General features: G+C 45.2%; 1 protein-coding gene across 4 annotated transcripts in view; it reads right to left on the bottom strand.

The window, feature by feature from the left end:
* The window catches only part of OSBPL1A (oxysterol binding protein like 1A), a 221,484-nt gene that overhangs the window by 3,112 nt on the left and 207,792 nt on the right, over window positions 1-10,580 (bottom strand). For all 4 annotated transcript variants that reach the window (XM_087869914.1, XM_087869915.1, XM_045781786.2 and 1 more), the window contains 6 exons: window positions 7,407-7,514; window positions 6,446-6,535; window positions 6,082-6,208; window positions 3,804-3,920; window positions 3,115-3,238; window positions 1,816-1,906 (listed from right to left, as the gene is read on the bottom strand). In XM_087869914.1, coding sequence (XP_087726040.1) covers window positions 1,816-1,906; window positions 3,115-3,238; window positions 3,804-3,920; window positions 6,082-6,208; window positions 6,446-6,535; window positions 7,407-7,514 — 657 coding nt within the window. The remainder of the gene's footprint in view (window positions 1-1,815; window positions 1,907-3,114; window positions 3,239-3,803; window positions 3,921-6,081; window positions 6,209-6,445; window positions 6,536-7,406; window positions 7,515-10,580) is intronic.

Raw genomic sequence — 10,580 nt, 5'->3', positions numbered from 1 at the left:
CCACTTCAAATCCTGTACCTCACCAGTCCCTCCACTCCCTCCCCAGTCCCACTACTGTACTCAGTAGTAGTGGCAACTCCTCTAGGAAAATAGGTCAGGATTTCAAGCAGGCATTTTCACAAGCACGGACCACAGTTTACAGCCTGAAAAATTCTGGAGCCTATACTCTCTTGGAATGAAATCTGTATTAGCAGGAATGCCAGCTTTGAGCATGGAGGAATTTGGGACAGATTCTAATGTTTCTGGGTTTGATTTCTCTGAAGGCTAGTTAGCTCTAACCAGCAGCAAATGTTCCTTTAGAAACGGCCCTGCCCCACCTCAAGCCAAACCGCGCTACTCAAACACATCATCAGTCCTGAGAAGAATCAGGAAGTAAAGTCAGTGAATGTGCACTCTCCTTACAGCAACTAAGAAACAGCTCAAAGCAGATTCTTTTGACAAAGGGTCAGTAGGATCATTTCAAAACCACGTACATTCACACGGGCACTACCGATGCTGAGAGCGAGCCGTGGAAGAAAGGCCTGAGGCGGCAGCTCATGGGCGCAGCGCCTAGGCTGACTTCCAGGCTGCCACACCGCTGTCTGAAGCTCGCTGCTCTGAATGCTAAGACGGACAGTAAAAACTGTGGGCTTTGCACTTACTTTGTACACCTGAAAACGTGACCAGAAAAATAAAGGAGTTAATAATCAGAAATATAGTACAAAAGTGGGGTTTCTGCAAAAGAGACCAGCAATAATGATAACATGAATCCAATCTTTTCAAAGGGATCGGAGGGGAGCTTGGCCTGACAGGCTGATGGACGTGGAGGCTCCCGTCACAGGTCCGGGGCTTACTAGCTGTGTGTCTTCGAGCAAGTCCCCAAAATGAAATACATCAGCATTTGTTTTCTCTGAACAACGAAGGGATTTCTAGTCCACTTTCAAATGGTATTCCACGGAGGTCTAGGGAGCCACGGTCCGAACGGGGTGGGAGAAGGTGAGGACCGGCTGCGGTACCCCCCACCAACCACAGCGGCTCTGCCTCCATGAGTTCTAGTATTTGGAGATTCTTTATGCATTCACTGGCAAAGAAGATTTTTAAGGCTAACTAAGCCCCAAAACCACTAGATTAGATGAAATCTAGGGTTATTTCTAGTTCTGATTATCTTTTTCTAAGATGCAGAAGGACTCCCAAATAATGTCTGCTGAAATGCTTGCAAAAGCATGTCCATATTGCCTCTACAATTTATTTAATGACTTTGACTTATGGGACAATGGTTTCTGTGATGCAAATGCAGAAAATGTTTTTATTCTATTCCTGTTTACAAGTGATTCTATTACTCAATAAGGTCACTATGCAACTCCTCTCAAAAAAAACCAAAATTTTCAAAACTAAGAAATTTTATGGCCCACTTTATTTCTGAATCGAATCCAAGATGTTCTTTATACAAATTGTATTTCTGTTGTATGTCAAATCCCTTGTGTTTGGAAGAGTAAAGGCACTGTCTAAATATCCTGGATACACGTAGAAGCAAATGGCTCTGAACCTATTTTCGTGCCAAAATCTGTCATTCTGGAATTTACTTTCCCTCTTATAATAAGACAAGAACTTTGCCAGACATGGAAGGTAGAGTTTCCTTAAACCACTTACCTGCAATAACTGTGTGGGAATATTTTAACCTTAATTTTCAAAGAGCCCCTTTCCTTTGTCACACATGCAAGTCTTTCAGCTTGAATACCTGGGGGAACGAGCTTTTCTCTCCAGGCCTGGGAAAGCTCTGTAGCCCGGTGCCTGCCCCCGCCCTGCCCCGCACAGCGGCCTGCGGGCCACACGCACCTCGTCTTCCAGTCCTCCTCCGACTTGGACCTGTTCTTGCGGGCTGCTCTTTGCTTTTCCTCCAGTCGTTTTTTTTCTTCACTAGCTTGATCTAAGGTACAAACATGGATGGAAACTAGTTATTCTACAAGTAGAGACTTCTGGGCACAGTAATGTTACAGAGAAGCATCATCCACAAGCATTCGCATGATCTGTCCATTTTATTAGAAAACTGACATTACATTAAAATTTTAACAGGTACCTAAGGCAGTAAGAGGCAGAGCTGGCACTCTGCCAGTCGCCTCTTTCTACAGTCTCACCCTTAACAAGCTCTGTACTTACCAAAAGAACCTGCTTGTTCTTAAGGCCAAAAAAATTATGTTACAAAGCTTCAGTGAAAAATTGGGTGGAAAAACTGAATAAATGTGAATTTTTTCTTAATCCTTGGTGAGGCCTCACAGAGCTCCTTCACATTCCAGTCATTAAGAAATTCAAACGGTTTTCCAAAATCCTGGTGCATTGTCTCACTTATCATTCAAAGGGAGCACCAGGCTACCCAGACAGGGACTCTCGGCCTCGGTGTCCCCACACCTCGGGCCCTCTGATTCTTTGTGGGGCCCTCCCGGGCTCTGCAGCACCTCTGGCTGCATCCCCGCCTCTAGCCACTAGAGGCCAGCAGCAGTTCCCCAGACGGACAAACTCTCCAGACACGACCACATGTCCGCTGGGGGGGGGGGGGGGGGGACCGCTTCCCTTTTGAGAACCACTGAATTAGAAGAAATGTAACACCAGGTAAAACTGCTATAATTAACCAAGACCATGCTCTTCTTTGAGGCTCACAAGGTAGTATTTAAGTTCTGAAATATACTGCGAACTAATTAGTATATAGTTTCAAGTTCATAATGATGCTATTCTTTTCTCAAATTCCCCTCTGACATTTAAGATCTGTCTCTGGCCATACGTCGTATAGTAAACTGTCAGGGAGGATCACTGAAATACTGAATCTAAATGGAAGCTACCGAATTTAGATTGAGTTTTAATTTAAAACATCTCTGAGCGAGCCGACAAATGCTTGTACCACAAGGTGCACTCACTCACAAAACCCCGTCCCCGCGCCAGGGAGTCCTCACGTTCCGCGGAGACGCCCCTTACCTATCTCCCCGTTCTCCATGGCTCTGATGTCGGGCCCCTTACCTATCTCCCCGTTCTCCATGGCTCTGATGTCGGGCCCCTTACCTATCTCCCCGTTCTCCATGGCTCTGATGTCGGGCCCCTTACCTATCTCCCCGTTCTCCATGGCTCTGATGTCGGGCCCCTTACCTATCTCCCCGTTCTCCATGGCTCTGATGTCGGGCCGCAGCCTGCAGTCTGTCTTCGGAATCACGCTCTCCATGTCCTTGTCTACTTCGTTCAAAACCATTGCAAAGCTAGTAAAATTATACATCTGAAAGTCCCCAAAATGTCCAAATTAACATGGAGCAAGGCATAAGGCACCCTGAAAACCCCGGAAGACCGCGGGACTTGACAATGATCTCCCTCCGTCTTGGGACGATGGCCAGCCTGCTCCGACCACCTGTCTCACGAAGTGTGTTCATCCACGTCCGCCCCACCCACGAGTGTCTCAGAGAACTCTCTAGCAGGCCACACAAACATCCCCCACCCGTCAACTTGAAGTACAACTATAAGCAAAACCAACATTCTTTTCACGTCATTCAAGTCCGTACTTGCTGGACTGGGGGTGTGCCTCACCCTGCATCTGCCAGGGCCGGCCTGACGCCTCAGCCCTTACTGAAGAGGCCGCCACGACTCCCACCCCGACCCAGGGCCACGGACGGCACGAGCGCCCGGGATCTCAGGCGACGAGGGGACCGGCCCACGGAAGCCTCTGCTGGCTTCTGACGGCACGCCTCGCTCCTCTGGGTCGGCTGGCCGGCCCCGCGCCGCCGGGGAAGAGCACCGTCGGCGCGGAGTGCGGACCGCGAGGCCCCCTCGGCGGGGCCCAGTCTCACCTGGGCAGAATTTGGAGGCCGCGGGGCTATTCGCCACAGGAGGACACTTCCAGGGATCACAAACACGCTTTCAGAGTCCGGCATGGGCATTTCGTCCGACTCCTCAGAAGTGCTCATCTGCAAGAGCCAACAGACGGGCACAACTGCAGCGCTTTACGACCGGCGCGCTTGGAGCGGTGAACTGGCCCGCGGCGCAGCACGAGCTCGGCTGCGGCAGGAGGCAGGCCCCGCCCCTCTCCTCAGCCGTCTCCGCGGGGCTATGGCGGGCGGACCGAGCCGCTGGATGCCCGGGCCGAGGGGCTGGGAGCCCCCGCAGCTGCGCGCCACGGCCCTCAGCTCCCGCTGCCTTCGAGCCCCGACAGTCACCACCACCGCTTTCCACTGCGGTGTTTCTGCGGCTTACCTTTTTTTTTTTTTTTAAGACAAAATAACACAGTGGAATATTTACTGCAACCTTGTAAGAATAAGAAAAGGTTAAATTCTTGGGGTGGTTAGCTGCATGTACCAGTGACACAAAACCAGTACGGATCCTAAAAGCAATCGATAAAAAGAGCAGTTATAAAGACGTCAGTCTCACAAGGACACGGCCATTTCCTCCGGCTGTGGCCCACGGGCGGCGCGCGCGGGAGGCTCCTGGGCGTCAGTCCTCACGGAACAGCCCATGGGGACGCAGGAGGACTGCAGTTCTCTATATATCTATAGATATAGATATATAGATATATCTATATAAACACACACACACACACACACATATATAAAGATTTTAAGCCTTTGGAAGGTTAAGTAATACTCCCAATGTCACACAGTCACCAAATGTGAAACTACTGGGCGAGGTGCTTCAGTGAAAATACAGTTTACAGCACAGCAGCAGAGAGGTGACAGCAGCACGAGGAAAAGCTCGCCGTGACATCTGAACGCACGCAGGGACCGCGGGAGCCGCCAGCAGCTCCGTGCACACAGGCAGGGGGACTGGACAAGGCGTGAATGAGGGGGAGTCATTTCTCTCTCCAAGGGGGAAGGCCACTTGTCTACAAAGACCGACTGGATTCACGGGACAAGAGGGACATGTTCTGGGACTTCGCTCATGTCCGTGGCCCCCACCCCAACTCTGTAAAAGGAGGGGGGACGCCACGTGCGCGGGCGAGGCTGTCGTTGCCAGGTGGCCTCGCGCCGGCCAGAGCCGCTGCCACCGGCTCGTGTCAGGGTTCCCAGTGTCTCCCGGCCTGTCCCTGCTGCAGGGAGTGGTGAATGCGCGTGCGCACGGGGGCAAAGGGGCGGGGCGCGGAGGTGAGGAGGAGGGCAGCACCGCGCACAGACCGAGCGGCGACACCGAGCCAGAGCCACGGCAAAGCAGCGTGCCCCGGACACTTTAATAAAGCGCCTTTCCTTCGCCTCAGGACCCTGGTTCACTTGGTTTACAAAGGAAGCCACTCATAAATACGCCTGTTTCTGAGGAAGATTCGGGCTGAACTGTCACAGGCTAGGGAGTCGCCCCAGGGGAGCCGGGAGGCAGCCCGCGGGGCCAGCGCGCGCACACACGGCTTCTGCAGGAAGCCCCAAGCCACCCCCCCAACAGTCGTCCACTCGTTTCACACGCTAGGTACTATTATCACCCCCGTTCTACAAACGAAGGCACTGAAGGTGCCAGAGCGAAGGCGGGAAACCTGACTCCAACCCCCTCTCATCAGTGGCGGAGAGGATTCCCCGCCGGAGTGTGTGCTCTTAACCCCGGGGCCCCCAGCTCCCCGCACACACTGGCGCCTCGTGTGTGCGGGCACAACGACTCCCTCGACTGCGCTGGACTTCACTTCGGTGGTTTAGACACAAGAGAGAGCAACAAAACTGCTAGCAGGCGTGAAAATGTAGGAAACAATTTTGGAGGCAATTTAAAACCATCAACTGATCTCAACTTCGAAGGCACGTAAACACAAAGGAAAAGAACATTTGTCCAAGATGAACTCTAAGTTCCCAAAGCTGTGTGACTTCATCGCCGCACGCACAACCGCACAGAGCCACGGAAGGCGGGCGCCCAGACTCCGTGGAAGGTAACGGCAAACAGTCGCTACCAGGGCCGGTTATCTGCTCGTTAAAAAGATTCACGGATGTATTTCAACTATACCTCAATTAAATAAAGATGATGCAGGGAGAAAAATTATGTGCATTTGCCACAGCCAAAAATAAAAAAATAAAAAATAAAGGTCAAACTATGACCTCCAAAGGATTAGTACAAATTTAAGAGCCCAGTGATTCCTTTGATACCACCTTACAGGATGTTCACCTGTTTGCTGTTTTTCTTCTCCTCAGTATTTTTCTTATCATTTTTTTTGTAGGCATCAAAAGTGGCCGGGTCAACACTGTATAAACATTCGGTCCATTTCCCATAGAGGGCACAGAGCTTCTTTTTGCTGTCAAGAGAAATGGATATTCAGCCAACAATTAAACCAGTGTTTTGCTGTAATTGAATCTTACTATAAAGATGCTTATGAATCAGATTCTTTAAAGAAACATATTTCCTTGTAGAAGAAAAATTTTCAACTCACTGAAATGCTTGTTTCCTAGGTTATGGCAGATTTTAATACTGACATTTTATTTAATGGAGGACACCTATACTAACTACTCAACATTTAAAATGGAAACTTTACCTTTTATCTTGAATGTAGCCTTCGACTTTGTGTAATTCCTTACCAAAAAGGCCGCATGGCTTAAAATTCAACACACATTTGTCCCCAGTCCTGTGAAGAAGATATTAAGCTCGGATGACCGTTCACCACGGAAGCAGCAATAGAGAATAATGAGGAAGGTGACCTTTCTAGAGCAGCTGCTCTAGACTTTCTAACACATGCCAGGCTCCACACGGAGGTTATCATGGCTGATCTCCAATTAGTACTGGACTCACCATCAAGAAAAGGTGATACCCACTGCTATGCAATCAATGTTGGTGTCTCCCCAAATTCACAAGCTGAAGCCCTAACTCTCAGTGTGATGGTATCTGCAGGTACTACAGTCATGAGGGTGGAGTCCTCATAAATGATATTACTGCCCTTCTAAAGAGACGCAAGACATGAGCTCTGTGTCCACCATGTGAGGATATGAGGAGATGGCCACTGCAAACGAAGGAGAGAGCCTCCACCAGACCTCAGAGCTACCACAGCCCTGACCCTGGACTTCTTAGCCTCCAGAACTGGGAGAAGTAAGTTTCTACTGTTTAAGCGCCCAGTTGGTTGTGGTCTGTTACAGCAGCCCAAGCCGAGTAAGACACTTGACTAAAGGCACAAAGAAGGATTTGACCAGCTCTTTTTAACTTTTGTGTTCTTCCCACCTCACCCCCTCCGTGAATAATACAAACTAAGCACTATAAACAAAATGAACTGAGGATGAAATTATAATTTCATCTGTGAAAACTCAGACTTCACCCAGTCTTCCCTAATCAGAAACTTTAATGAACTCCATTCATTACACGGATGAGCTTCTGTTTACCCAAGAGTCCCACTGCCTGGTTCTTAAATTATCATCAGGCTCTATTACAGCTTTAAAAAAAAATGAAGTCATGGGAATAGGCTGATGACAGTTGAAGGGATAGATAAGAACCCTAAAGCATCTTACTTGTGGTTCGTGATTTCCACATTGCCATACTGCTCAATCCAGAGTTTACCCACAATGATATTATGTACACAGCACGTAGGATTTGTCCATGTGTATGCTTCACTGTGTCTAAAAAACAAAAACCCAAAACCCAGAAAAATAAATGAGAAGCGTTATTTTGTTTTAAAAGGGCATTTGTCTCAAATGCCATTACTCAGGATAACAAATCAGAAGACTGGATATAACTAAGCTCTAAGACTTCAAAACCTCTATTGATGCTAACTCACAATAAAATAGGTTATTGTCTGACTGCTCTTGTTATTTCTTAAAAGGATACAGAAGCTTAAGAGAAAAACCTACACTTTCACTAAATTCCAAATAAACTATGTATATACCAGTCTACTTTGTTTTATTGTATTTTGCAGATACTACATTGTGGTGTTTGTTTGTTTGTTCTTTACAAATTGTAGGTCTGTGGCAACCCTGCATCGAGTCTACTGGCACCATTTTCCCAACAGCATTTGCTCACTTCATGTTTCTGTGTCTCATTTTCGTAATTCTTGCAGTATATCAAAATTTTTCATTATTACTATATTTGTTATGGTGATCTGTGATCAATGATTAGGACTCAATGAAAACTCAGATAGCCTTTTGAATTAGTATTTTTGTATTCTTTGGGTAAATACCCAGTAGTGTGATTACTGGATCATACAGTTCTATTTTTAATTTTTTGAGGAACCTCCAGCTTTTGGTGATTTTTAATACTACTGCTATAAACATCTGTGGACAAGATTTTGTGACAATGTAAATTTTCATTCCTCTAGATAAATACCTAGGTGGGGACTGCTGAGTTGTATGGTAAACCTATAGTTAACTTTATAAGAAACCACTATCCTGCTCTCCAGAGTGACTCTACCATTTTACATTCCCACTAATGATATTTCTGCTTATGTTGCACCCTTGTCAGCTGGTATTATTATCAGTCTTAAAACTTATTTTGATTTTAGCCACTCTAACAGATGTGTAGTGGTATCTTACTGTGATTACAATTTTGTATTTCTCTAATGACTAATGCTACTGAAATCTTTTCATGGGTTTATCTGCCATCTCTGTATATCTTTTGGTCAAGTATCTGCATCATTCACCCCATTTCTTATTGAATTGCTCTGTTATCACTGAATTTTGAGAATTCTTTATATATTCTGCATACAAGTCCTTTGTTGGATATATGACTCGCAAATAATGTTTACGCATCTATAGCTTCTCTCTTCATTATCTGAAGAGTGTCTTTCGCAAAGCCTAAGTTTTTCATTTTAATAAAATCTAATTTATCAATTTTGTCTTTTCTGGATTGTGCTTTGGTATGTATCTGTAAGATGCCACTGCCTAATCCAAAGCCAGAGAGATTTTCTGTTTTCTTCCAAAAAGCTTTACGCAGTTGTACATTTGATTTTACTCTATGATCTATTTTGAGTTCATTTTTGTATAAGGTGTAAGAAAGAAATTGAGGTTCATTTTATAAATGTGCATGTCCAATTGTTCCCACACTATCCTTCACTGAACTGAATCTGCACCTTTGTCACAAATCAACTGACCATATGTCTGTGGATCAATTTCTGGACTCTCTTTTCTGTTCCAATGATGTAGGTGTCTATCCTTTTCCCATTACCACGCTTTCTTCATCTCTTGATTTTTAGAGTGAAGTCTTAAAATTGGGAAGTGGGAGTCCATCAATTCTGTTCTTCCTTTTCAAAATTGCTTTGACTATTCCATTTCATTTGCTTTTCCATATAAATTTTAAAACCAACTTCTCTATATTAAAAATCATCCTGGGACTTTTTATCTGGATTGTGTTAATATAGATCACTTTAGATCAATTAGGGGAGAACAGACATCTTAACTACATTAAGGCTTCCAAAGATACTGAAACACAGTATGGCTTCCATTACTCAACTGTTCCTTATTTTCATCAGTATTGTGTAGTGTTCAGCAAACAGATCCTGTACATACTTTATCATCTTCATTCTGCTACTGAGCCTATCCCAGTTTTTGTGTTTGTTACTGTAATTTTCAGTATTAAAGTTTCCAAAAATACTTTTATTTCTTTGCTAGAATGTCTTTCTATTCATTTTAAGAGTGTTCATCTTTATGGAGCATCTCATGGAGCATAGTTATAAGAGCTGCTTTAGAGTCTTTGATACAAATTTCAATATCTCCCCCCAATCAAGGAAAGGAAAGACAGACTACAGCGTGCTCACTCCATTTTAACTAGAATTGGAACCACCTTTGAATTTAAATCTAATTTTATTCTTTTAAAAAAATCCAATTTACGGGGCGCCTGGGTGGCTCAGTCATTAACCGTCTGCCTTCGGCTCAGGGCGTGATCCTGGCGTTCTGGGATCAAGCCCCACATCAGGCTCCTCCGCTGGGAGTCTGCTTCTTCCTCTCCCACTCCCCCTGCTGTGTTCCCTCTCTCGCTGGCTGTCTCTCTATGTCAAATTAATAAATAAAATCTTTAAAAAAAAATTCAATTTACTTAAATGAAAAACAAAAACAGTTCACTCATTTCTTCCATCTCTTACCCTCCTACTTCTGGTCATCACGAATTTGTTTTCTGTATCTATGAGCTTGTTTTGTTTTTTACTTTTTCCTTTTTTTATATTTATTTCCACATGTAAGAGAGCTCATATGGTATATGTCTTTCTCTGACTTATTTCACTTAGCATGATGCCCTCAAAGTCCATCTGTGTCGTGGCAAAAGGTAAGATATCATTTGTTTTTATGGCTGAATAATATTCCATTTTATTTATACACCATATTTTCTTTATTCCTCCATGGATGGACACTTAGGCTGTTTCCATATATTGGCTATTGTAAATAATACTGCAATGAACATGGGGAGGGATAGTATGTCTATTCAAGTTAGTGTTTCCATTTTCTTTGAGTAAATATCCAGAAGTAGAATTGCTGGATAGTGTGGCAGTTCTATTTTTAACTCCATGAGGAACCTCCACACACTGTTTTCCAGTGTGCATTCCCACCAACAGGGCCACAAGTGTTCCCTTTTCTCCTCGCCAATACTTGTTATCTCTAGTCTTTTTGATAATAGTCATTCTGATAGGTGTGAGGTGATATCTCATTGTGGTTTTGATTTGCCTTTCCCTAGGGATTAGTGATGCTGAGCACTTTTTCGTG

This window comes from Ursus americanus, chromosome 19 (assembly GCF_024610735.1).
Source record: "Ursus americanus isolate L20-20 chromosome 19, mUrsAme1.1.p, whole genome shotgun sequence".
Lineage (NCBI taxonomy): Eukaryota > Metazoa > Chordata > Mammalia > Carnivora > Ursidae > Ursus > Ursus americanus.
Note: the sequence above shows the minus strand (reverse complement) of the source record. Positions and strands in the feature narration are given on the sequence as shown.